Raw genomic sequence first — 27,047 nt, 5'->3', positions numbered from 1 at the left:
GGTATTTGCTAGACATGATGATGTTGTTGCATACATGAACTCACAATCATATGCACAAGGCATGTACAAGAAAAATTAAGCAAACCCCAGTACGGGCCGGGGAGGGATCATGAAATCCACCTAAACCTGAAAGTTACTGACAACAGATGAGGGCTGGAGGAGGAGGAGTCCGCTTCCTTCTGAAAGCTGCCTCCAGGGGCAGCATAGGCAGCATTAAGTAGATTCACTGATTTTCTTTTCTTTTTTTTAAAGAGCACATAAAGTTGGGAGAGGAAAGTATTGAGAGAGATAAAGGAAGAATTGGAGAAGAAATGGGAAGTGGATTGATAAATATACATTATATGCATGTATAAAAATCTCACACTAAGAAAACCAGTACTATCAGTTTAAAACAAGAGAGACTCTTCCTGTGGCTCTACCTTCACACCAGCCTTTGATGATATCAGTTTTGCATCATGGCCATTTGAACAGTGCTATTTCATTATTGCTTTAATTTGCAATCCTCTGAAAATAATTTATATCCTTTATACTTATTTTGATCCCCAAGTGTAGTGTCATATTTTTTATCAACGTTTTAATCTGTTTCATTATTGGTCATTTCTTAAGGGTTCTTCCCATAGTTGGATACTAGTCCTTTATTAGGCATGTCTTCCGCAAGTATTTCACCAAAGTCTGTGGTGTGCATTTCTGTTCATTTGGCACAGAATGAGCCAAATGTTTTTTTAAAAGAAAAAAATGTTTTTTTTTAAGTTCCATCAATTGGTTTCTTTTTTCAGGGATGGAGTCAAGGACTGACTCAAAGTTGCACGTGTGTGTAATACACACACACACACACACACACACACACACACACACACACACACACACACACACTTTCTGCTTCTTCTAGGAGCTGACAGTGTGAAATTTAACTCTGTGACCCAATTTGTGAAGGGACAAATTCCAAGTACAGATTAACTTCTTGCATGTGGTCTGCAGTTGCTCAATGACATATTCTTTGAATTACTATTACTTCCACTGTGTTGTAGTTGCTCTTTGATCAAAGGCGATTTTATCATAGTAGTGTGTTTCCAGGTGCTCTATTACGTCTCCTTAGTCTATTTGCATTTTACTAGCACCCACTGCCTTGATCATTGTAGGTTTTATAATAAATCTTGGAATCATTTAGAAAAGAAAACCACTACATATTCTGGAATAATTTAAGATTTATGAAGAATTTATAAAGATCCACTTATCCACCATTTTTCAATTACTCTTTTTCTTTTATTGTGCCATGGTATATCTATCAAAACCCAAAATGAGCTCATTGACTTATTTTCTTTTTTTTTTTTTAAAGATACTTTTGTAGTAGACAGCTCTCCTTCAAATTTATAGCCTTTTTCCCTCACTAATTGCTACTGCGTGCATATATGTACATGTATGATCATCTTTTAAGATTCAGGGCAAGATTTCATAATGCAACACTCTGACTTTCTAGGTAAGATACAAGCCCTATTTTCGTTAGACAGTATACCCTCTATAGCCCTGAGATCTATGTCAAGTACACTTGGTAAGCCATGTGTTCCTTTGGTTCACTGTATTATACTTGTGCAGTGGTATCGTAAGTAACATTTGTCCATAAGTCACAAAACCAAGCATCTAGACATTTTGTTTTGTACACAACAATACTCCCTCCCTTGGGGGAGTTCAGAATATTATGTCTCCACGCTTTCAATCCTGCACTAGCCTAAGACATATGTGCCATTTCTTCATATGAAACATTTAAAATATTTGCAGAGTGAAAGGAGCAGATTCCCCGAATGACTCTGAGATGCTCAGGGCATAAGTGAACTCTCCAACTTAGCACCTTTTGGCAATTACCAAAACAAACTAACAATAACATGTGAAAAACCACTCATCAGAGATACAGAGAATTCACATTTGAGTCATAAGATAAAGTCAGAAGTAACCACAAGATGGGACTGGGGTATTATTCATTCAATAAGAAAAGAAAATGCATTCTCTTGAAATTAATTAGTGCCCTTATTTATGATAAAGCTCAGAGAGCAAACTGGCATAAGATCATAATTTACTACTGAAATCCTGATTAAACAGGATCATTTATGAGTGTGAACCAGAAGATAGTTAGACTCAGCCATATCAGTCACTGCCAGAAGACGATTCTAAACACTTTACTTCCCAAACAATGTGAATAATTTCCAATTTTATTTATCTCCCAAAACCAGGCTGTGGAATTAAGAGTTTTTTAAATTGCAAAAGAGAAGTGAAAATCCTTCGGAGAAAGTCAGACGCTCACAGTCTCCTGCCTCCCCAGTGAGATGGTCGGAGAAAGCACCACAGTTCCTGAAAGCAAGCTCTGGAAACTCACCTCATAGTAACTGCGCACTGCATTGCAAAAGGCTTCGTCTGCCACGATCTGCGTCTCCCCACTGAGGAAGGCCTGGAATCGTTCTTTCAGTACCTGCAGCTGCTGTTTGTTAAGCTACAAGGAAAAGAAAGAAAGAAAGAAAATAAGTAAATAAATAGATAAACAAACAAATAAATACATGGGCAAATCAGCTGGCTCATAGACTCATTGAAAGTTACATTTGCTGTATGTAGACTTGACTTGACACTGAATTAGCTTTGCAGTAAAGAAAAATAAAAGTGAAAAATCTTATTGTTTGTACTTATGAGCATTTCCCCCAAAACTATGAATGTCCTAATCTAAGAAAGAAATTTGGCTTGTATTTGGTGATTTTTTTTTATACAAGAGCAAATAAGACAGTATGCCATTAGAACAACAAGATGAGCTATATAATGGGAGAAAACACACAGTCAATGACACAGTTGATATGGAGCTACTATCCAATATGTGCAAAGAACACTAAAATTTTAACAATAATAAACAAACAACCGAATTTAAAGACAGGCCAATGACCTTCACAATCATCTCACCAAAGATCCAACAAAAATACCACATAAGCATGTGACACTATACTCCACGTAGGGCTACTATAGAAATGCAAACCAAAGTAACAAGTAGAGGCTACGTGGTACAGACTAAAACGGACCAGATCCAGAACACTGACAGAGCCCAAGTCATAGTGGGGCCAGGGAACAGCAACAGGACATTGATCACATTTGCTATCAGTGATAAAGAAATGTGGTGGAGATAATTTACCAACCAGTACGTTTTAAATAGCAGGAAACAGACTTTTACCACATAATCCAGAAATCCCAGTTTTAGTGTTTACTCAGAGTTGAAAACATATGTCCCAACTTATACCTACACAGCCGCGCTTCCCATTTCATGATGCCCCTCAGCAGGTGAGTGGAAGGTAAAGTATGGTACATCCAGATAAGGCAGCACTACTCAGCACTAAAGAGAGATTAGCTCCCGAACCACGGAGAGGTATGCAGGAAACGATGCATTTTATTAAGTGAGAGAAGCCAATCTCAAAAAGACTACACCACTCCTACTGCAGTACGACTCCCGAACAAGGCTAGTCTGTGGACACACTACGGTCAGCAGTTGTCTGGGGCGATCCAGGGAGTGATGGACAAATCTGCAAGGCACAAAGGACTCTTGGGGAACTGACACTATAATGTCAGATGCATCCCATTATAAAATGACCCAAACCTACAGAACGTGTACTATTAACAGGGAGGCCTATTATAAGCTAGGGACTCTGGAGGGTAATGCCATGTCAAAGTCGGTTCATCCATTTTAACAAATGTGCCATTAGTGTAAGGATGCTGTGCATATTGGGAAGCCAAGAAGGTTCTGGAAAATAGGTTTCACACTCAATATCAAAAATAGCCTATCAAAAAATCAAAAGTTACAGTTCTCTGTGAGTTGGAGGCCAGCCTGGTCTACAAAGTGAGTGAAATAGCCAAAGCAAAAGCAAACAAAATCAAATTAAACTAAAACCCAAACCAAGTTAGGCTGGCAAAAAAGCTCAGCCATTATGGTGTTTACTCCCAAGCCTGATCACTTGATGTCTATACCCAGGAGAAGGAAAGCAGCAAAGAAGCAACTCCCAAAAATTTTCCTCTTGATCTCCACCACACACATACAGACACATGTACATGCATGCACACATACATGCATGCATATAGGATCACACACGTGATGGTGGTGGTGATGATGATGATGATGATACTAACATAAATAAAATAATTTTTTAAAAAATAAAAATTAATAAATCACCTTAGGAACAAACTTGGTCGGTTAAAAGGGTGCTCATCACTTAAGAGCTTACACTGTCCTTGCAGAGGCCCTGAGCTCCGTTCCCAGCACCCATTCCCTGGGAACCTGGAGGGCACTCGGGCCAGGGAAGTGGGTAGTCAAACTCTATGGCACTTCACAGCCCCTGCTGCCCTCTAACTCTAATCTCCCAGCCTTCTCTCCATCTCTGTAGCAGCCCCCTCCTGTGCTCATCCCTCATCCCAACTAGCACCCCCTCCCATTTCCAGGGGTTCAGGAGATCTCACCCTCCAGGCTTCCTCCCTACTCACTTCCTCCCTGTTTTCCCCAGCTTCAGCCAACCTGACAGGGAAGCCAGGGGGCCAGTGTGGCAGGTCAAACTAGGCCCTCACTCTCCCTCCTCTTCTCCTAGGCAAACCCCAGTCCCATCCCTAGCTGTGCAGGCCACCAGCTGCTGTGGCCTCCCGTTCACCTCTGCCCCCATCCCAGGGGACTAAGCCGACATTGGTGGAGTATCCTGCCTTCCTCCCACCCATGGGCCCCCTCCCACCTTCTAGTCCATCCCCATTCCTAAACGTCAGGCCCAATACTCAGGAACACATTTTATCTGGAAATCCCAGTGGCCAAACCCAGCAGGACCCCAGAACTTCCTACCAGACAACACAGAGCCACCACACTGCCCTAAGAACCAAGAAGGCAACTGAAGCCAAGGAGCAAAACACCTACCCAACAAAGACAAGACCAGATAGCAGCATCTGAAATTACAGTCGTCCCAATCCCAGATGCTTAGATGCCAGTGTAAAAACAGAAAAAATTACAGGCAGGACAGTATGCTCCTGCTAGAAAATCCCAGCAACTCCACCACAGTAGACCTGTGTACTGTACCGCAGCTGAAGCGCAAGACAAAGACCTTAACGTCAGAACGAATTTTGCTGGAAAAAAAAATGTCCTAGGAAAATATGAAAAGTCTAATCAGAAAATTGTTAGTAGCAATTCATATCCTAAAAAAGCTAATATCTAACCACATGGAGACTTCCTAGAAACTGATATAAGTAATGACAAATGAGCTATTAGTTTATTAGAAATGAATTAGAAAATGAATAAAAGGCATTTCAAGGCAGTGACCCTCAAACGAAGAAAAATAAATAATCCCTTGTAAAAGTACCCAGTACTCTATTTGAAGTGTTGGAAGCACAGAAACTGATACCACAAAACCAGTAGGCAATTCAGTAATTAATGCATATGTCCTTGGTACCAATAATTACACTTGGTGGTTAACAATATTGAAATGTTTAAGACACATGTAGAAGCATTTACTTCATTATAAGTTAATAAAAATAGAAATGATGTATTATAAGGAGGCAAACTAAGATATATCATATTCAAATGGGGTACAATATTAATTACACGTCTGTGTTCTGACGTGGGGAACCTTCCAAACATCTTGGGGAAAAGTAACCTAGAATAGTATCTAAAGTAGGGTTTGATTGATGCCGAAAGCGGGAAAAATGAGAACGAGACTGAGTGTGAGGAGAGAATGTGCCTGTGTATGCTGAGAAAAACTAAGTAAGAGGACAGTGCTAGAAATTGCACAAGTCGAAAATAAGGCACAGGGGCTTTTCAGCTTACAGTGCTTTATTAATTTGGCTATTTAAGGTTACACACACTAATATTAATTCAAAATTTACTAATATAAGATGGCCATTTTTACTATGTTAATCCTACTGATCCATGAGCATGGGATCTTTCCATCTCCTGATCGTCTTCAATTTCTTTCTTCAGAGACTTGAAGCTTTTTTTTTTTTCCATACAGGTCTTTCATTTGTTTGGTTAGAGTTACAGCTAGATACTTTATGGGTTTTTGTTTGTTTGTTTGTTTGTTTGGTTTGGTTTGGTTTGGTTTGTTTCTGTGGCTATTGTGAAGGGTGTTATTTCTCTAATTTCTTTCTCAGCCTGTTTGTCTTTTGTATAAAGGAGGCTACTGATTTTTTTTAATTTTGTATCCAGCCACTTTGCTAAAGGTGTTTATCAGCTGTAGGTAGAATTCTTGAGGTCACTTATGTATACCATCATATCATCTGCGAATAATGTTAATTTTATTTCATCCTTTCCAATTTGTATCCCTTTGATCTCCTTTAGTTGTCTTATTGCTCTAACTAGGACTTTAAGCATACTCAAAAGATGCTCCACCATATAACAAGGACATTTGCTTAACTATGTTCATAGCACCTTTATTCATAATAAAGCAGAATCTGGAAACAACCTAGATGTGCCTTAACTGAAGAATGGATAAAGAAACCCTGGTACATTTACACAATGGAATACTACTCAGCTATTAAAAACAAAGAAATTTTGAAATTTGCAGACAAATGGATGGAACTAGAAAAGATCATCCTGACTGAGGTCAACCAGACACAGAGAGACACACATAGTATATACCTACTCATAAGCAGATATTAGCGACAGAGTACAGGATAAGCACACTTACAATACAGAGACTGATGCACCAACCATGGACCATGTATGATTGGACCTAGACCCTCTACTAAGATGCAGAAGATAGTCTCCTTGTGGGTTCCACAATATGTGGAGTAGGGACTGCTTCTGACGTAGACTCTGACCCCACATGTGGCTTTTCCAGCTCACAGAGGAATAGGTCACAGGTGGTACAGATGACACTTAATAGGCTGAGGACAGACGATAGGGGAGGAGTGCCCCCCTTTCTGAGGACTAGAGGAGGGGGGGACAGCATAAGTAGAGAGGGAGGGGGGGATCAGCAGGTGACAAGGGAGGGAGCTAAAATCGTGATATAAAGTGAACAAGTTTTTAAAAATTTACTAATATAGACCTAAAATAGACTGTAAGTCTTAGGGTTTATATCACTGTGATAAAACACGATGATCAAAGCAACCTGGGCAGGACACGGGGTTTATTTCAGGTTATGACTCTCATTACATCATTACATCATGGGGCAGGGAAGCTGGGGCAGGAACTCAAGCAGAGCAGGAACCTGGAGGCAGGAACTCAAGCAAAGACCACAGAGGAGCACTGCTTCCTAGACTGTTCTCATGGCTTCCTCGGCCTTCTTCCTTGTAGTGCCCAGGACCACCAACCCACAGGCTGCCCCACGGTGAGCTGGGAACTTCCATATCAGTTATCAGTCAAGACAATGCACCACAGGCCGATGTGGTGGGGACATTTCCTCCTTCTTCCAAAGTGACTCTACCTGTGCCTAGTTGACATAAAACTAAAGGCACACTATACTAGCAATTCTGCCAAGTTTTAGAGTCAGGACAATTATGATCAATCAATCACAAGCAGTTTAAGCCTATACAACATGAACACTGGACACAAGCCAACTGACTTTATCTTTTCAGGAGGAAAATGCAGACATGCCTATATTACTTATTATTACTATCATCATCATCATTATCACCATCATAACATTTCAAGAATGAGGATTTCAAAGAAACTTAGGACAAAAGAATGAAATACAAACCACAGTAAATCATCTACTCACATTGTTATCAACAACACATTCATCTCTAATTCACTGCTGCTTAATGTTGTCGTCTGATTTTGAAGTGGTCTCATATGTTCCAGGCTGTATGACCTAGGCTAGCCTCAAACTCAGTATGTAGCGCATGCTGGTCTTGAACTCCAGATTTTCTGCCTCTGTCTTCCAGGTGCTTTGATTATAGGCATGCAACATTACACCTGCATCAATGAATTAATCTCTCACAAGTGACCTCTCCTTATTCATTTGAACCCACTGTGTGTGAACACAGACAGACAGACAAACAGACACAGAGACAGAGACAGAAACACACAGAGAGAGAGAGCGAGGAAGGGAAGGAGGGAGGGAGGGAAGGAGGGAAGGAGGGAGGGAGGGAGGGAAGGAGGGAGGGAGGGAGGGAGGGAGGGAGGGAGAGGGATTGACTGGTTGATTGGAGGAAGGATCTCCATTGCTGCAGGGAAGCCTATTCACATTTTGGACAGTTAGAAATCATTAAACATCCACCCTGTGACTCTGCAGCACAACCCACTCCCAGTTCTGTGCTTTCTAGAGCAAAAGAGACGAGAAGTTAGTTTCTTCAACACAGCAGCTTAAGAGTCTGCACGAGCACTGGCTTAGGAGTCTTCTCTTCCCTAGAATGAGAGCCCCAGGTCTCTCCAGTGCCCTGGGCACTCTTGTATATAGTTTTCCATAAAGTAAACGTGCTAAATGAAACTAAGAACATAAAAATTCCTGGAAAGCTGTAAATTGAAGCACGTGAGGCATATTACAACAGCAACGTCCTCTCTTAATGTGCACTGGTGGAGTGTGCATAATTCTCCTAGGACAGAGTGGCCAACACAGCAAGGAGCGGGAGGGTAGCTTCCCACACTGTGAGCACTCCATGTCTATTAATTCAACCTAAAAGACAATTAACTCTGAGCAGTCACATCAACTGACTCACATCACACTTATTGTCAACAAAAACTTTTAGAACCTTTTTCCATGCTCTTCATTAAGCCCTTTTTCATCTTTCTAAATTCATTTAGTTCACTGTCACAGATGATTAAGTTTTTTTTTTAACTTCTGATTCCATTACACCATGACTGCAAAGCTCTGTTAATTTGCTACATCCCTTGGTGTACTAAGGCGTTATTCACAGTCTTTGTTGGAGTAGTGTAATCTACTCACTAACTCAAGATTAAGAATTCTGAGTCTTCCATTATTCCCACTGTATCCCATTTATGCTAATATCAAGCAATATTTTGGGGGTCAGTTGATTTATTCTTCAATTGTGTTTTAATTTTAACCATATTTTATCTTCAGGCTTCTGCTTTCACCACGAACAAATAAAACATTTCTTCAAATATAAATAAAAAGATAACAAACAAATTATGTACTGGGGATTTAGAACAAACTTTTACATAAAAATAAATTAATAGAACACACATATCCTTTAAAATATATAAATATATTCAAGACACCAAGCTTGTGAAAATACTTCAAATATTGACAGTAAAGGCTAAGTTTTATAGATCCAGACTGGCTGTGATAATTGTATACCTAAAGTAATAACTGCAATGGGAAAAATTAAAGTACAAAGTTTAAAGATATTCTCTATAAAGCCACGCATTGTGTCCCATACCTTTAATCTCAGCACTTGGGAGGCAGACGCAGGCAGATCCCTGTGAGTTTGAGGCCATCCTGGTCTACAAAGCAAGTGCGGGACAGCTAAGGCTACACAGAGAAACCCTGTCTCAAAAAACAAACAAACAAACAAGACATTCTGTATATCTTGGATTTTTTTTTTCACATTCAACTTAGATTCTATACTTTTCATTCTAACTCATGGATTAACTGAAGACATATGCCAGAATTCTTCTGGACAACAAACCAACCAATATACAACAAAGAGGCCAGTGACCACTCCTGTGTGAATCCTGCCTCAACCTGCAGTTCCTGTCACCAGGCTTACCACACACAGCAGCAGCTACAAGGCATCAAGAAAACAAAGGTGGGGCAGATCCCACAGCAAAGCAGCAGATGCCTAGGGGTAGGGTATCTTCGGGACTGGAGACAAAGAGTTTGCTAGGGATAAGATTCTCTAGTGCAGGCACTGATGTTCATGCAAATGCACAAAGACACACTGCTCATCGGGCATAGTAAAGGTGCAAACGTAGAAGGGAAAAATAAATTCTTATGTACCAGTAGTTCACAACAAAATATGCAATACGTTCCACACTCTAAAGCAAAAAGCCCACCAAAGGGCACAGCAAGAGTAGTGCCTGAGAGGCTCTGGCCGGGCCAGATGCAAGCTAAGCTTAGGCTTTGGGTTGTACTAGTCTTCATAGTTTCTAGACCGAGAATGTTTAACCGTGAACTCCATGTGATATTGCAAAAATCAGGAGGAAACTGCACAAGTTGAAACATTTCTGATCTCAAGCCTTTCAAAACAGGGATAACCAACCTGTCCTTGGGACAGTGACTATATGCACCAGAGACCTACAAATGCTAGGTTTATTACGTGGCCAAGGAGGCCTAAGCAGAGAGATGTGCAGCCTCCAGGGAGCTGCATAGTATTGATGCAGTGAACACTTTCTTTCCTCATTCTCTGCTGGCTGACACTCGATATGGCACCGGAAGCTACTACACTGACTATGAAGACAGTGAAACAGCAGGATCCGCAAAGGTGGCCACCACATCATGCGGAACAGCAACGCCATTCTAGACGCTTACCTCCCAACTTCTGTTAAGGAGGGCTTGACCACCACATACTGACAACTTTTATCTTTGCTTTACTGGTAATAGGTAGCAAGTGGTAGTTAATCCTAACCAATTAAAAAAAAAACTTACCTCAGGAAGTATAGAACCGGGGGTAAAATACCACAGTTCCCAGCTAGCCTAATATTTCCTGTGATGTTTTCTACGATAAAATATTTTTCATAATTTTTGTAATAAAAAGTGATCATTCAATGAGCCCAATAAACAGTGAATATCTAAATATAAGTGCCTGAGGTAGACTGAAAATAACATTATTTTGGCAAGACAAATTGAAATGCTATTATTGAGAGGGAGATTAAAACGCCCCAAATGTACAATAGCAATTTAACATATCTTATAATAAAAGCTATACTAACTAATGAGTACAGAATCACAAATCCTACCGCATTATAGATAAATGGGCCCTGGGCAAAGCTAACTCAGCTTCAGAGCGAATGACTTTCACCCACATTGTCAGAGTGCAAACCTCAGAAAAAGCATGCTCCATTATGGTGCTGTCTTTGGTGTGTATGTGGGAGGCAGGTGAAAAATGAAATTACAGTGTAAAGTCCAAGGATTTCACAAATTTCCCTACTAGGGTGCACTGACAACATACCCCCAAATGCCTATGTTTTTCTTCCTTTTTCACCTTATGGAATTAAATTAAACAGATTAAAAATATATTTACTCATTTGACAGTCATATAAATAGAAATAAACAACTTTCTACTGAGGTTTATATGATACAATGCTTTGACATCATTTGACCTTTTCTGGACAGGTTTATTTATACACTTTAAATTAGTTGCTATAATTAAGCTAATTAACATACTCACTGCATCCTAGTAATCCTGTGTGGTGTGCATGCATGTGTAAGAGTGTGTGCGATGAGAATACTTAAGATGCAGTTGTATAACAGATTTCACATATTTAATATGGTATTATTAATAATTATAGTTGTCAAGCTAAAAATAAAATCTATAGAACTTTTCATTTTGTGTAAGTGACACTTTATACCCTTAAGCAGTAGGTTTCATTCATTGCTCTAAAACTACTATAGTGTATTTTTATAAACAATCAAATTAACGTCCAGGAAGTTAAGACTCTTGCTGGACGTGACCGTCAAACACCGTTTAGATTCTTACGTTCTTTACTCCACAGGTGCAGACTGAACCAGAGGGTATACTCCCCAAGACTGTGTTCTAAAGAGCTACATGCTTTCACTTATTATTCAAACTGCGTAGCGGACTAAAATCTGGTTCACAGAAGAAAAAAAAAAGTTGGCTTTAGCATTCTGCTTTAAGCCTGATTAAAAAATGATGCTACCACATAACAAGGTCTCAACAGTTCTTTCATAGGAAAATAACTAAGAAAGAGAAATAATGTGCTAATAACACCACTCCACAGTAGGAAGGCCACACTTTCTACTCTACTACTTGAATCTCTACCACCTCCCAACCTAGAAAAAAGAAAAAAGTAAAATTAACTCAGCAACCAGAAAGGATTAGAAAGCAATCCACCCGAGATAACACTAGTCAGTTCACATATTTGTAAAAGGTAATGGAGTCTTCTACTGAGGTCATTTCATTTCTATTTGAATCTAGATCCAACAAGCATTACATGGCATTAGGAGGATCCTTAATAATGGTGCCTCAAGTTCTTCATCTACATAACAAGGATAGCAAAGAGAACATTTAACAAGATTGTTATATTCAACAAGATAAACAGGACATTATTGTATTAAATGATTTACAACTGCCATTAATTAATAAACACATGGATGTTTTACTTTAGCAACTACCAGAACAACAGGGAGAATAAGGGAATCTTAGGAAGGATGCCAAGGAACAACTAACGATAGACGGCTGCAGTGCTGGGCCGCTCGCCTGGGGAGCACAAGCCATGGCTGTTTGGCAACTGAACTATATGTTAGTCCAAGTTCATGTGTGTTCTAAGTTTGAAATCATTCTGAATTCTAATACCACAGAAAATATCTAAGAATATATCACTAAACTCTCCATAAGTTATGTGCAGAAAAACAGGCATAAAAGGTTAAAATAAATTAAGATAACATTCATCTGTTTCTTTGGATATGTTTTAATAAGGATCTCAGAAAATTTAAATTATATCGCTGGTTCATATGATATTTCATGGTCAGTACTCGTGTGCAGGAACACACGTGATATCCATGTGTCCATAGAATAGTGGTTCTCACCTGTGGGTGCCCACCCCTTCTTTCACAGGAGTTGCCTAAGACCATGGGAACCAACACTGTGATTCATAAGGGTAACAAAATGACAGTCATAAAGAAGCAACAAAATAATTTTATGGTTAAAGGTCACCATCACACGAAGATCTACACTGAAGAGTCACAGCATTGGGAGGGTGGACGACAACTGCTTGAGAATAAACGATGAACGGGATCCTGCCATGCAGAGCAGATGTGGCCTGGGCCACAGAGGGATATGGCGCCAAATACCGGCTTAGGGCAAAGTTCTGAGTTACGGCTCATTGCATGGAAACTGAGTGTGGGCCAAACGCAATGACTAGGAGTCTGACCTCCACATCTGCAGTTGCACTTCTATAGTCAACCCCCTGCAGACAGAAGCTGTTCAGGAAAAACAATTGTCCCAGTACTGGACACAGGCAGAATTTTCTTGACATTATTCCCTACCTAAACAATAGGGTATACCAACTGTTTCCGTTGCATTTATAGTTACTATACTTACTATGAGTAACCTTCAGGTGGCTTAACGCATACAAGAGGCGTGCTTGACGTAAGGTATCGGCATGTGTATGGAAGACCCTGAGTCATGTATCCGGGATACAGAGGGGAAAACTGTGTTTGCCTAGCTGTCTTCTTTCCGTTAGGCAGTGGGGTAGGTGCTGTTGCACACATATTGTTGCCCACGCGTTCTGAACTAAAAAGCACACTGGCAGACTAAGGTCCAAGTGCGATCTCAGACCCACAGGCCTAATCTTGGTCTCCGCATTCTGAGTACACAGTGGTCACTCCACTGCTACATCTTCCTCATGCTCTTGGAAGTTCTAATTTGACTCTGTGTCTTCGTTCAGCTGCATCTTTTAAAAGATAATCCATTTAAATGCTAAGGACTTATTCTACCAGGCTCTCTTGTGTCCCTGAAGGAGATGGTAAGTAGATAAGAGAGGAAGCTGGCAACGCTTACTGGTCATTATCTTCCAAACATCTGCTTTAGAATCCTCTTATTCATTGACAGCATCTATTTAACCCCTCCCCCCGGAGTGAAAAGGATGATAAAAATAGCCTTCAATCATCCCTACCAATAACATAAGCTCATCAAAACTAAATCAAACCAATTATCATAAAGAGTGCCCTGAACAATTTTTCTGCTGCAAGCAGCAGTTCAAAGATGACTGCGATAACAGAGAATTGCAAGTCTCCAGCGCTATCCCAAGAAGTTCTTACTGGTAACCGAGCAGCATTTACTCCTTGCCCAGCCACGCAGGAACATCTACCTGAACCTTCGAGGCTATGCTAGCCCCTCTTCTAGAGGTCACAACACATGCTAAACGCCATCTTACTGTCCTATAACACAGGCATGACATGTCATGAGGCATTAAACAGTTTACAGCCAACGTTTCTAACGGACTATACCAAGGATGGAGAGTATGTTTTAAAGAAATGGCTTCCCTATATTTCAGGACAAAAATTTTCAGTCAAAGGTTTTATAGGTGGGTTGGTGTCCTCTTCCTACCTCTGAACTCCCACCTGGCTACAGGAGGTGGCAACTTGAGTCTCCACGTCCTCCACTGTTAGGAATCTCAGCAAAGATCACCCAAGAGGCTCCCAGGGGCCTCCCCTGTCCCAGGGATGCTCTGGTTCTTGTTTCTGTTTTCTCTCCTGGTCCTCCCTTGCCTTACCCCCCCCCCCCCGCATGTTCTCCCTACACCTGTCACCCGTCCTACAGATGCCCCCCATCTACTTCAGATATCTATTCCTCTGAGGAGAAAGGAGAATGGGGGTATAAGGGTGGGACTAGGAGGAGAGGGGAGAGGGGGCTGGTATCCGGCTGTAAAGTGATGAAAGAAGGAAGGAAGGAAGGAAGGAAGGAAGGAAGGAAGGAAGGAAGGAAGGAAGGAAGGAAAGAATTTAGAAAAAAAAATGGCTTTCTTTCCCCCCTCATCAGATGTATAACTTAACAACTGGAAACATAAGCTAACACTTACTGAATATTTACTACATCCTGAACATATTTGTGACCTCTGTTTTCAAGGTTTATAAGACCAGCGGATCCCTATGAGTTGGAATTCTTCCTTTTCAAATGAGGAAGGTTATACAACAGTGACCCAGCTTGCAGGTTTTGTGGGCATGGCCAGGTATGCCTAACATATTTGTAGTCACTGACTACGCCTAGAATTTCCCACCGGAGCTCCTCAAATCATACTCCCTACAGCCCAATGCACAGGAGGGACTGCCTGGGTCTAACCCATCCTGTGATTAAACCAGGATGTGAGTGTGAGCTTTTCCCCTTTAACCCTCAAAATGCCATCCCATCGAGCTACATTGTGCCGTTCTATTTTCGCACCAGCTGTTTATTGCTTCTGCCCAGAATTACCTTTTATCCTTTAGAACACAACTCCGATAAAACCTCCAAGAAATTCCCTTCCTCCTGATGTCCCCAAGATGAAGACATCTTGTCTTCTGGGCCACTTCTGTACCACATGCGTACAAGCGTCACTTACTTATGTCACTTTTCTCCTGTGCAGGGTGCAGAATCTTTAAATACAGACACCCCTTAGCTCCACGCTCCCACACTAAGTCTGGTGTTTTTATTATCAATTCCTCTACAGTGGAAGAAAACCCACTATGCACCATTACTTTCCAGGACAGGATATTGTAGTATATAAGTAAGTGAGTGGGATGGAGAGTGCAGGCAAAGTCTCAGAAAAGAATCCTAAGATAACTCATGTGTTGTCCAAATAGACTCAGGGCCAGATTCTACGAAGTATAGAGAAACAGCGAAGGATTTTGATGTTTTTTTTTTAAGTACTGTGGCTGAGTAGCTCTACTCTGCAGATGATGTTGGTTTTGGGCAGAAAGAACTCTGTGCCTCGGTGCCATCTGCTGCTTCATGGCAAGGCTCCCTATGACGAAGCCTTATTTGCAAGACACAGGGATTTTATAGTCATCACAAAGCACGCAGATGAGACACTCAGCAGCGCACAACTGTGCACCCACCTAACAGCTTAGACACGCCCACGCCAGCGGACCTAGGTACACCCATGCCAGCTGACTGGAGGCCTCTCCCCATAGCCAACAAGCAGCTCCTTAGGGTGGATTTAGAAACAAACATGATTATGAATTAACTCTCCTCAGAGATGATGACAGTTTTTGCTCTTTCTAAACTGAGTGGACAATGGTATACGAGCAATGGCTTTCTGTAAAGAAAAGCGAGGGTGAAGGAACCGAGGGGCTCAGCCGATTTCCGATCATTCCTGGGAAAGAAGCAGCAACAGATTTCCACACTATCTTCAAGATGTATCCCACTCTAAACTTTTACTGAAAATCACATAACCCCAACTTTAAATGACCCAAAGAGCTCTGGAGATGTGTTCAGATGCAACAGAGATTCCTCAAGGATCAGGACCTTTTCTGTCTCTATCCCCCTGCTGTGGCCTTTCTCCTTGAGTTAAGCATATCCTAAGGAATTTAAAATAAATTTACACATGCACCCTCACAGAAGGTACCAAACACAAAGGAAAACTATTTTACGTGTATATATGCAAATATGTACATATGTGTATATGAAAAGAGGGGAAAGAGAGAGAGAGCTAAAGAGTTAGCACGAGAGTGGGAGTAAGAGAGAGGGAGAGAGTGGTGAAGCATTTCCAAAATGCATCTATTTTCTCTCAGACTGGCCTGACATATCTACCACTGGCCATGCCTTAGACTGTTTCCTAATGGAGCCAATGGGGTAATGGAAATGGACCATCATTACTGAGCAATCAACTGACCGGTGTACTTAGGGATAACCAGCCTCCCCTCTCCCCAGACAGTAACAGGGCCTGATATCTAAATGATGCCCAGGATCTGTTAAGGATGGAAGGCAGCTAGAAAAATCTCAAGCACTGCTACTCGGATGTGCCTTTCCTACAAAAGTGCTTGAACTGGCAAACCTTACGCACAGTAGAACTTTGAAAGGCATGGCTGAATATTTCCCTAACAAATAATAAAATTCTGTTTGGCACTAAAAGTAGAAAATTTAGCAGCATAACTTTTAATATAACTTATTCAAACTAATTTGAATTTTACTGAGGAACTACCACATCTATATCCATAAATGTATGGATAAAATGCAAATATACCGATCCTTAATGAAAAAATTCACATTTGCTTATTCTATCAGTAATTTTAGTTGGCAAGCATTGCAAACACACTGAAAATATTAGCAAACTAGAGGGTTTGTAAAGAATAAATGTATAAAAGCTGTCCTTAAAATGTTTTAACATTAACATTCAAAGAACTGAACACCTAGACTGGATGACATAAATATTTGCATATGGTTCTTCGCATTCCAAAAAATAATCCTGAAATTATATACAGAACACTACTACTGACATGTAAACTGTTAGCATATTTGTTCACCAAATTAGGTTTAAAAATAAAAAGAATATATAGCTATTTTCTCAAAAAGAGGGACTAGAAAATTGGAGTTGTTTCTGTCAATAATGAAGCAAATATTTTTAAAAAATCAACAAAGAAACAATAAATGAAAGCTTAAAGCATTTTAAAGTGAAGCATACTTATTTATAAGCTAGTGTGGCTGACTGGCTAACTGCACGTCACAAGTGGTCTAAAGTGTAAGTCATGTTTGCCATCCCATTATGTCTGGGGGTCATCACCAGGTACAGAATTTCCATAGGAATTTGAGTTCTGAGTAAATAAGCAGGTAAAGTGTAAATATTTACACCCACTGAAATGAACTAATAAGAGTATGTCTCCTGCAGTATTTATGAGCCACTAAGACACACTCTTTACTTATTTAGAATGTTTATCATAGTGTATCTCCTGACTGTGCCCCTCTCCTTGTCACTGTTTCCTTTTTATTCTCAGAACTGCCTCACGTCTCTGTCCAGCTGTTTTAACTGGTACAGCTTGATATATCAGAGCTCTAGTCACCTCAAATCCTTCATCTTTGCAGTGCTATACGAAAGGAAATCTCAAAGGAAATTTCCACAACAGATATCACCATGCTGAGGAAAATATGAAACCAGAAAGCAAGTGAAATGCCACTTAGAGGCAGGTATGGCCATTTCTAAAGACATAAAAAACAAATGACTAAAGAAGAAATGCAGATGGCCACTGTTCTCTGAAAACCCTTCCTGAATAAAGTATTCAAGTTCTGAGAAGGCATCCCACCCCTACTGTTTCAGGATTGTTGGCACAGTGCTGAGCATCTCTAATGTAAAGTTCCTAAGCAATTCTGACGTTCAGTTGGGTTTATAATTTGCTGGCGTACATAATCACGAGTTAAGAACTCTAGCCAACTAAGTGAACTAGGGGTCAGGGGACAGTTTGGACTGACTTCAACATTGCTGTTGTCACTTCTTACTATTGTTTATTTTTCCAAAGTATATAAATGGTGGCAGACACGTTTGATTCACAGTATAAGACAAACCTAAATTTATCTATGTGTTTACTTAGTGTGGGCACTTGTGTCCTTGGAGGCTCACAGCTGGTATCTGTAGCCTTCCTCCATGACTTTCAATACCCATTTTTGAGGCAAGCTTCGCTCAATCTGGAAGTTGCTGGTTCATCTCCATTGGCTGGGCTGGCTTGCAAGCCTCAGGCCAAGGATTCTCCTGTTCCCACCTTCCCAGCCCTGAGGTTACAGATGGGCCCAGGGAATTAAAGTTAAGACTCCACCCTTGCAAAGCAAACACTTTATCAACTACCAAGACTCCCAGGACTAAATCCATATTTTTTTCGAGACAGGGTTTCTCTGTGTAGCCTTGGCTGTCCCATACTCACTTTGTACATCAGGCTGGCCTCGAACTCACAGAGATCTGCCTGCCTCTGCCTCCCGGGATTACAGGTGTGCGCCAGTGCACCCAATTCTACTCACAGTTTTAAGGTAAGTTTCCTCTTCTCACCAAAAGTACCTCTTAAAAGTCTGTTGTGATCATGTGACCAATATTAACCTAAAAATTAGCAAATATTTAAAGTAAATTCCTCGTGAGAAATAAGGAAAAAGGACATCTTTCTAAGGACTGGGGAACTGCCCCTGGGGTCCCCGAAGCTTACTAACTGTTCCATCAAAGTGGGGAGCAAGCACTGCAGGACATACACTAGATGCTGGCTCCCCTTTGGCTCACGTCACCGACACCCTGACTCCTCTCAGCTTCCTGAATCTTGCAGAGGGTGGGGGACCATTAATGTCTTCTCACCAAACCTAGAAGAAAACCTTTTTGTAACACAATAGTGACCATTCCATAAATTTAAAATAATTCGGGCTGGAGAGATGGCTCAGAGGTTAAGAGCCGTGACTGCTCATCCAGAGGTACCGAGTTCAATTCCCAGCAACCACATGGTGGCTCACAACCATCTATGATGTGATCTGATGCCCTCTCCTGGCTTGCAGGTGTATATGCAGACAACTGTATACACAATAAAAAATTTTTAAAAAATAATTCAACTCACCATTGGAAAGGCTCACAGCCCAAGACTCAAATGACAACAGATGAGCACTGGGAAGCAGAGAGCTGGCTGCACACTGTGGAGAACACATGGCCACCGACACTGGTCCATACACAAAGCCTACACTATACTCAACACACAGACAGCTGGTGACTCGGCAGTGAAGAGCTGTGTTCCCCTAACCTTAGCATACGCACTGTGATCCTAAACCTTGGATGATTGGTAAGAGGTCTGCACTGACTCCATCTCAGCAGCTGCCCCCCAGGAACAGACACAGGGCCACAGTGAGCTGCAGAGGGAGGAGCCCTCAGGCACACTCCACCAGCACTTAGATATTGCCACCAGTTCCATTCACAGAGGAAAACAGATGCCCAAGAAAACTCGAAAGAGATTTATGAAGACAAACACTGAAAGATAACAGGATATGAATAAAGAGAACCAAAAATATTATATAGTTTACATTAAAATGAATCTGAATATTTTCACATCATAATGCATTATTATAGCAATAGCTTATTTCTTAATCTCTCTTATAAAATGTTCTGTTAAGAAACCTCATTTATGGGAGAGGTGGCACATGCCTTTAATCCCAGCACTTGGAAGGCAGAGGCAGGTGGATCGCTGTGAATTCAAGCCCAACCTGGTCTACAAAGAGAGTCCAGGACAAGGCTAACACAGAGAGAGCCTGTCTCCAAACACACACACACACAAAAAAAAAAAAAAAAAAAAAAAAAGAGAGAGAGAGAAAGAAACTTCATTTCCATGTTAAAGATACCCAAGAGTCAGATGTGTTGGCTTATGTCTGTAATCATAGCATCTGGAAATCTGATGTTGGAGAATCGCTGAAAATTTAAAGCCAACCTGAGGTACTTGGTGAGTTCCAGGTAAGCCTGGCATAGAGTCTGAGACCTCATCTAATATCAAAACAAAATAAAAATATATCTATTTATATTAGTAAATCATTGCATTACTCCATTATTTTATCAAAAGAATGAATAACACCTTGATATTTAGTGGAAAATGCTTAACTGTTATAAATCCTTGAAATAAACCTGCCTATATATATGAATTTGATTGTAAACTAAGGTAGAGAAATGGGTGTAAGAGAAAATCAATATATTTATGGTTACAAAGATAACATCAAATGTATATTGTAATGAATTATATGAAAATAATAAAATGTACAAACTTAGGAAAGTTTTGTATAATCAAAATACTATGATGCTTATGGCATCTCCCTGATAGACATATCCAACCTGACCCACCCAAATGGCAGGAGTCTACAATAACAAGGACAAAAATCGGTGAGGTTCTGGGAGTTACGGGCCTCTTATTTGCGAAGCATCTTTCACTAGGTTGATGGATAAACTCATCAGCCCCTTGTACCGCATGACAATATAAACCAAGTGCACCGCCTGTTCCCACAATAGGACATATCAAATAGTAACTTCTTCCACTATTAGGAATTGAGTGCAGCAAATACAAAGTGAAAAAGAAAGTCGGCTGTCCTCAAACTATGGCACCAGCCAAGGAAAATATAGGCAGTAAACTTTGAATCCCTACCCAGATCTAGCTGATGGACAGGACAATTCTCCACATATGGAGTGGAGAGTGGGGTCTGACTTTCACACGAACTCTGGTGCCCCATATTTGACCACATCCCCTGGATTGGGAAGCCTGGCGGCACTCAGAGGAAGGACAGCAGGTTACCAAGAAGAGACTTGATACCCTATGAGCATATACAGGGGGAGGTAATCCCCTCAGGAACAGTCATAGGGAAGGGGAATAAGGGGAAAATGGGAGGGAGGGAAGAATGGGAGGATACAAGGGATGGGTTAACCATTGAGATGTAATATGAATAAATTAATAAAATACTAAAAAAAAAAAGAAAGAAAGAAAGAAAGAAAGAAAGTAGGCAAGATACCCAGACGTCTGTGGAACTGAGAGAAGGAGGATGTGCTGGATGTTGCACTAGAACCCCTATCTCTACAGGGAGACTTATCAGGACGGGGTCAGGGATGCTCGGGAAGGAAATCAAATCACTCAGTGGGTCTAGGGCTTCAGGGCTACGCTACTTGCTTAGTCTGTGTGAGGCTTTGGGCTGATCCCAGCACCACAAAACAAAGTCAGAACAACAAACAAAAAGCACACTAGTCCTGAGGTAAAAATATTTAACAGCGCTCAGATAGTACAAAAATATTTTTCACTGAAATGTAATATGGTAATGGTTAAATCACAGTTACCTTTTCTAGGAAATGAATCATTGCATCTTGTAAACACTTATAAGCATAGTCATGCATTCTTTTATAATGCATTGCTAACATCTCCCTCACACAGCATTTAAGAAACATTGCATCAGTCAACAGCTTTCTGTGTACAAACAGGAAAATGTTAAAGTGATAGCTGACTCATGTTTTAGAGAACTGTGTTACAATTTAATATTAATTCAAGCGCCCAATAACTCAAGAATTCAGCAAATCTTTATTGTGACCTTACCAAGAGCTCAGAACTCTGACAAGGAGAGAAAAAAGATCATTGAGCCTTAAATAAATGTTGAAACACATTTTGGGAAAATATATCCTCATTTTCTGACATATTATAAAATAAATTGAGATATTTTTAAAGGAGTGTTTAAATGCACTTCTGAGTGAAAAAAGCAGAATTTTTTTTCTTCCTTTAATCTTGGTTTGTAAAACTGTACATTTTAGCGAACAGTCATGGCTTCCAAAAATTAGATGACTAATTTAAGGGCAGCTGAGCTGCACATACATAAACACATGAATGTTTTCATGCACTTAGGAGTCACACATGAGCTTCGATGCCCACCCACTGAGGAGTGTATGTTTGCTAGAGCACATGTCCTCAAACTGTTCTACAAACACATTGGTTCTTTCAAATTAATTATTACAAGGTTAAATAGTAGCTTAATGTGACCTGTCTTCATGAACTCTAAAATAGTAGACATTTTAGAAAGAAAGGAAGGAAGGAACAAAGAAGTAAGTGGGGCAGGGCACAAAATTGCAACTCTACTGACTTCCTCCAGATACCTCACCTGGTTAGTAAGGTTTAGTAATAATTTATTATCAAATTTTCTGTTTTACAGAAACAAATAGTTTCTAACACAATTGATTTGTCTTTACTTTTTGTACATTGCTCACTAATATAGAATATGGCACTGGTTACCACTATTATTGCTATTGTTGTTGTTGTTATTATTATTATTATTTATAGTTGCTATCATATTGCAAGCACTGGCATTCAACTCAGTGCCTCTTGCATATTGGGCTGATTGCCTGATAATGCCTGCTATACTTTGCTCGCTTATTTTTTTATTTTGAGATAGCACATTAGCAAGTATTCTAATCTGGCCAAGAACTTATGACCCTCTTGCCTCAGCCTCCTTAGTAGCTAGGATTATAAGCCTGTATTAAATTTCAGCTGCTACTATTACTTTCTCCTTAATACTTAAGATATCTTATGTGTATGTTTATTTTGCCGGCATATATTTGCATCACATGTGTGCAGCATCCTCAGAGTCCAGAAGATGGCACTAGATCCATCAGAACTGGAGTTACAGGCAAGTGTGGGCTGCCATGGGCAGCTGGGAGTCAAACCAAGGGACTTTGGAAAAGCCACCAGTGTTCTTAACCACCGAGCCTTCTCTCTAGCCCTACTATTACATTTTTAAATTAGTATTTTACACTGCACTTTACTGTTTAAATTTTATCAACTGTATCTCTTTATTTACCTACTACAGAAAGAGTCTGGCACTGTTAAAAGAATGCAATATAAAAAGATTTATTAAAGGAACTTGAAAGCTTTTTTAAAAAATTTACTCACGTGACATCTGGTCATAGCCCCATCCCTCCTCTCCTCCCAGCCCTACCCTCCCTCCCTCTCCCCCTCCCCTCTCCCTGAGTCCTCATCTGCTCATCAAGTCACATCAGGACTGAGAATCTCCTCTTCCCCTGTGGCCTGGCAAGGCAGTCCTGCCAGGCGGGGCGTGATCAAGAAGCTGGCAACGAAGTCCATATCAGGGACAGCTCCCACTCCTCTTAGTAGGGGACCTGCATGACGCCTGAGCTTCATTCACCCATTGGCTACATCTGTGTAGGGGTCCTAGGTCCATCCAGTCTATGCATGGTCCTTGGTTGGTGCTTCAGTCTCAGCACGCCCCTCTGAACCCTGATTAATTGACCTTCTTACAGAGCTTCGGTCACCTTCAGGTCCTTTTCTCCTTCCCCCTAGACTTTCCCACTAGACTCCTTATGCGTCACCCAGTGTTTGTCTGTGATTCTCAGCATTTGTTTCACGCCACTGCTTGGTGGAGCCTCTTAGAGGCCAACTCCGCTGGGCTCCTTTCAGCAAGCATAGCAGAGTATCGTTTAACAGTGTCAGGGGCTGGTTCTCTCCAGGAACTTGAAAGCTTTATTAAGCCTTATCTCGTGAATATAATACCTATGTGATACAAAATTTAAAATTTTTAATTAAATAAAGAAAAATCATGTGTCTTCTAGTTTTTCAAATGAACAATTTGTGTTTTAAATACATTATTCAAAATAAAGTGGTAAATTTTTTGTAATTCTGAATTCATAATCTTTCCAGTCTCCTTTAGAACTTTATAACTAAACTGAACTATTTTTTAAACTGAACTATTTTTTTAACTGACTTTTTGACAAAAAAAGCAACTTGTAATCCTTAGTCTGCATGTTCTTCAGATGATAGTAACAAGCAAGGACTAGAGCAACCCAAATCTGTGCCCTTCAGCAACGACCTTCTGTAGCCTCAGCCTCTTGATCTCCTGTGAGCATGACCAAGCAGAGCAAAGGTGTCACATGAGCCATGCTGATGTCCTCCCTCTACATTAAATTCCAAAGGTTCCAAGCGTTAAGGACTTTTATATTTTTATCCATTTATGAATGTATTAGATGGAACCCAAGGACTTATGGTCGTGCAATAACTATGCTCAACCAAAGCGTTTCATACAGATGGCAATATCACATCTTTTATTACCTACATGACACCTAGTAATATTACATTGCATTTTGGAACCAATGAAACAAAGAGTGCTAAAAAGCATCAGTAAATGCAAGGTTGCTAGATTAGACAAAGACTAATTCAAAATATTATTAGATCAGGAAAATTTTACTGCATATTAATGAACCTCCAGATGTTGAAAGCCAATTTTATTTTGAATTAAAATTTAAATCCCTGGAGATTAATGCTTTTACTATTTGTCAACATAGTATTTTGCAGGGAAACAAATTACTAGTGACAGTGGTATAAGAAAACTTGGAAACATCACCAGGACATTATATGAACATGTTTTGTCCTGACAGGCATATGAAAAGCCATTAACATGAAAAGTTTATTCTGAAAACATTGTAATTAAAGTAGCACATGGTTCTGTTCCAAAGAAGCCTTCCTATGTGGCAATGTGCCTCAGTTCCATGTTACAGTATGATGAAATAATGAATATACTAAAATCCAAGTTGCTACTGTCCCATCAGCTTTTAGCTTTTATGTGGAAAAAGTTAAGAGCATCACTTAGTATTCTTGCTACCACAGCATATGAAGGAGACAGAAGAGATTCAAGGACTGGAGAGTTAGGCCAGCAGCTAAGCATCGCTGCTCTTGCAGAGGACCAGGAACAGGTTCCAGCACCCATACAGCTTACACCAACTCATAACTCCAGTCCCAGGGGATCTGATGCTGTCTTCTGAACTCCTCAGGTACCAAGCAAGCACATGAGGCTCGCACGCATATGAGGCTCACACACACCAACATGCATGCAGAACATTGATCTACATAAAGCAAAACAACACATGGTTGGTGAAAAAGAGAAATAAGTTTAAAATTAAGCAAGAGTATGGTGTGGAACCTAACTGGAAAGTGACTTTTCAGAGTATTTATAACATCTTACTTTCATCTTTCAGATTGTCAAGTACGTTTCTAACCCCAAGGAGACTAGCGAGTCAGTAATGGCAATGCACACCTATAGTTCCAGACCTTGGGAGGAGGTGACAAGGGAATCAGGGCTGCACTGTCAGCCTTGGGTGGAGGCTGACCTCAAGGCCAGCCTGGGCTACACAAAATCCTGTCTCAATGAAACAAACCACTGAGAAGCTGAATGAAGGACACCACAAGGCGTCATAATACAGGAACATATTCAGACAAGAGCAACGGATCTGCACAAGCAAGTCAACGTAGGGAAAATGCCAAAACAAGGGTGAATGTTGCCTTTTTTAGCGCAGTACTGTGAAACAAAATCTAAATATACAATTGTCTAATGCGAAAAAATTCAACTATGAAGGACTTTTGAAACGAAAGATGCATTTGTTAGAAAAGCATGAAATGTTAGATTTAAGCAAGTTAGAGAAAATGAAAAGACGTTGAATTAATAAGTAATCTTAATATAGGAATACATTCCCAACTACTTCAGAGTTTCAGTATGACATGATCATGTACGTATGATACTGAAAATGGCTGGAATTCTTTCATAAAAGTTCCTACAGACACGACTTCGTTTCCGTTTAAGCCCTAAGAGGAGCCAACAGGCGCTGCCCTGTAGTACAACCCTGGGAGTATCTCTGCGCATGTGTGCAGGACGCTCCCCAGAAACTGCCCCGTGTCCTAGGTGTCTGTGATGAGAAAGTGCTAACACTGGCCTAGGGCAGCACTTTGACCATCTTTTCTAAGCGCTCTGCAGGGCAATAGACGGCAGTGCTCCAGAAGCCATAGGCACTGGGCACAGTTCAGAACCCAGTTCTCAGTCCACTGCTTTGGGATAATTTTTGTTAGAACACGAGGGAACATGAAAAACTAGCTGGAGTTTAAAAAGTTACTGAGTAGCATCTTACAGTGATATTTTGTTGAGACATTTGATTGAGAGTTGAACACTGGACAAAACAGCATCTACTAGCAATGATTACATGCGTGTGAACTAAGAGACATGGAGACAAAACTAGTGTTATTGTTGGAGGGAATAAAAGCACAGTCACTACCCCCCCCCCCCGGTACTACTTGTGCAACGCTTTTCTCTAAAACAATGAGAGAGCTATGGTGGCAGAGCTGTGGGCAAAGGGCTTCCTGTGCAATACAAGAACCTGAGTTGAAAGAAACAAACAAACAAACAACAAACAACAAACGATAAGAAAAGTAAAGGTCTGTCTGGTATGTTAACTAGCACTTGGAACCCCAGTCCTAAGGAAGCACTCACAGAAGGATACCTGAGGCTCCCTGGCCTGTCTGCCCACTTATCAAGCCTAAGTCTCCAAGGTATATTCTGTCTCAAACAAACAAACAAACAAACAAACAACACACAAGGTAGTGGGCTTCTGAGGAATGGCATGATTGGCCTCTCACTCCCACCTTCACAAGCATACATATGCAGGGACATCCACACATCCACACACAGTCAGATGCACTGCCACACTAGTTTTAAAAATGCAGAGCTGTAAAAGGCTTGAAACCGTCTTGTGTGTGTGTGTGTGTGTGTGTGTGTGTGTGTGTGTGTGTGTATGTAGTTCAAACCAGACACTGATCAGATGATGTGTGAGTCTACCATACAAGCACAGCTACAATTTCCAAAATAATTTCAGTTTTCCTTCCCTGAAGTACCAAATACATTTTAAAAACCAACATCATTTGACAAAATGACCTTCACTACCCAATACTATCCTGGGAACGTATCAAATCCATTAATAAAAACAAAGCCATGAAAGCTGAGCTCTTTACACTCATTAATAACTTCCTGATAAATCTGAGATATTATCCTAATTATAAAATTTTAGTTTTTCATATATATGTATTACCATCCTATTCCCATGAAAGTATGTTTCTTGCGCTGAAAGCTGCCAAGCCTTACTCATTTTTACACTGCCTGCAGGTTACAAGTAAATGAGTTCCTCGGCTCCTTTGGGT

The 27,047-nt window shown here is 40.5% G+C and overlaps 1 protein-coding gene across 23 annotated transcripts in view; it reads right to left on the bottom strand.

Moving 5' to 3' along the window:
• Positions 1–27,047, bottom strand: part of CADPS2 (calcium dependent secretion activator 2) — a 506,252-nt gene that overhangs the window by 372,042 nt on the left and 107,163 nt on the right. For all 23 annotated transcript variants that reach the window (XM_084784337.1, XM_084784356.1, XM_084784338.1 and 20 more), the window contains exon 2: positions 2,369–2,482. In XM_084784337.1, the coding sequence (XP_084640463.1) occupies positions 2,369–2,482 (114 nt within the window). The remainder of the gene's footprint in view (positions 1–2,368; positions 2,483–27,047) is intronic.

This window comes from Acomys minous, assembly GCF_964271855.1.
Source record: "Acomys minous genome assembly, chromosome: 6".
Taxonomy (NCBI): domain Eukaryota; kingdom Metazoa; phylum Chordata; class Mammalia; order Rodentia; family Muridae; genus Acomys; species Acomys minous.
Note: the sequence above shows the minus strand (reverse complement) of the source record. Positions and strands in the feature narration are given on the sequence as shown.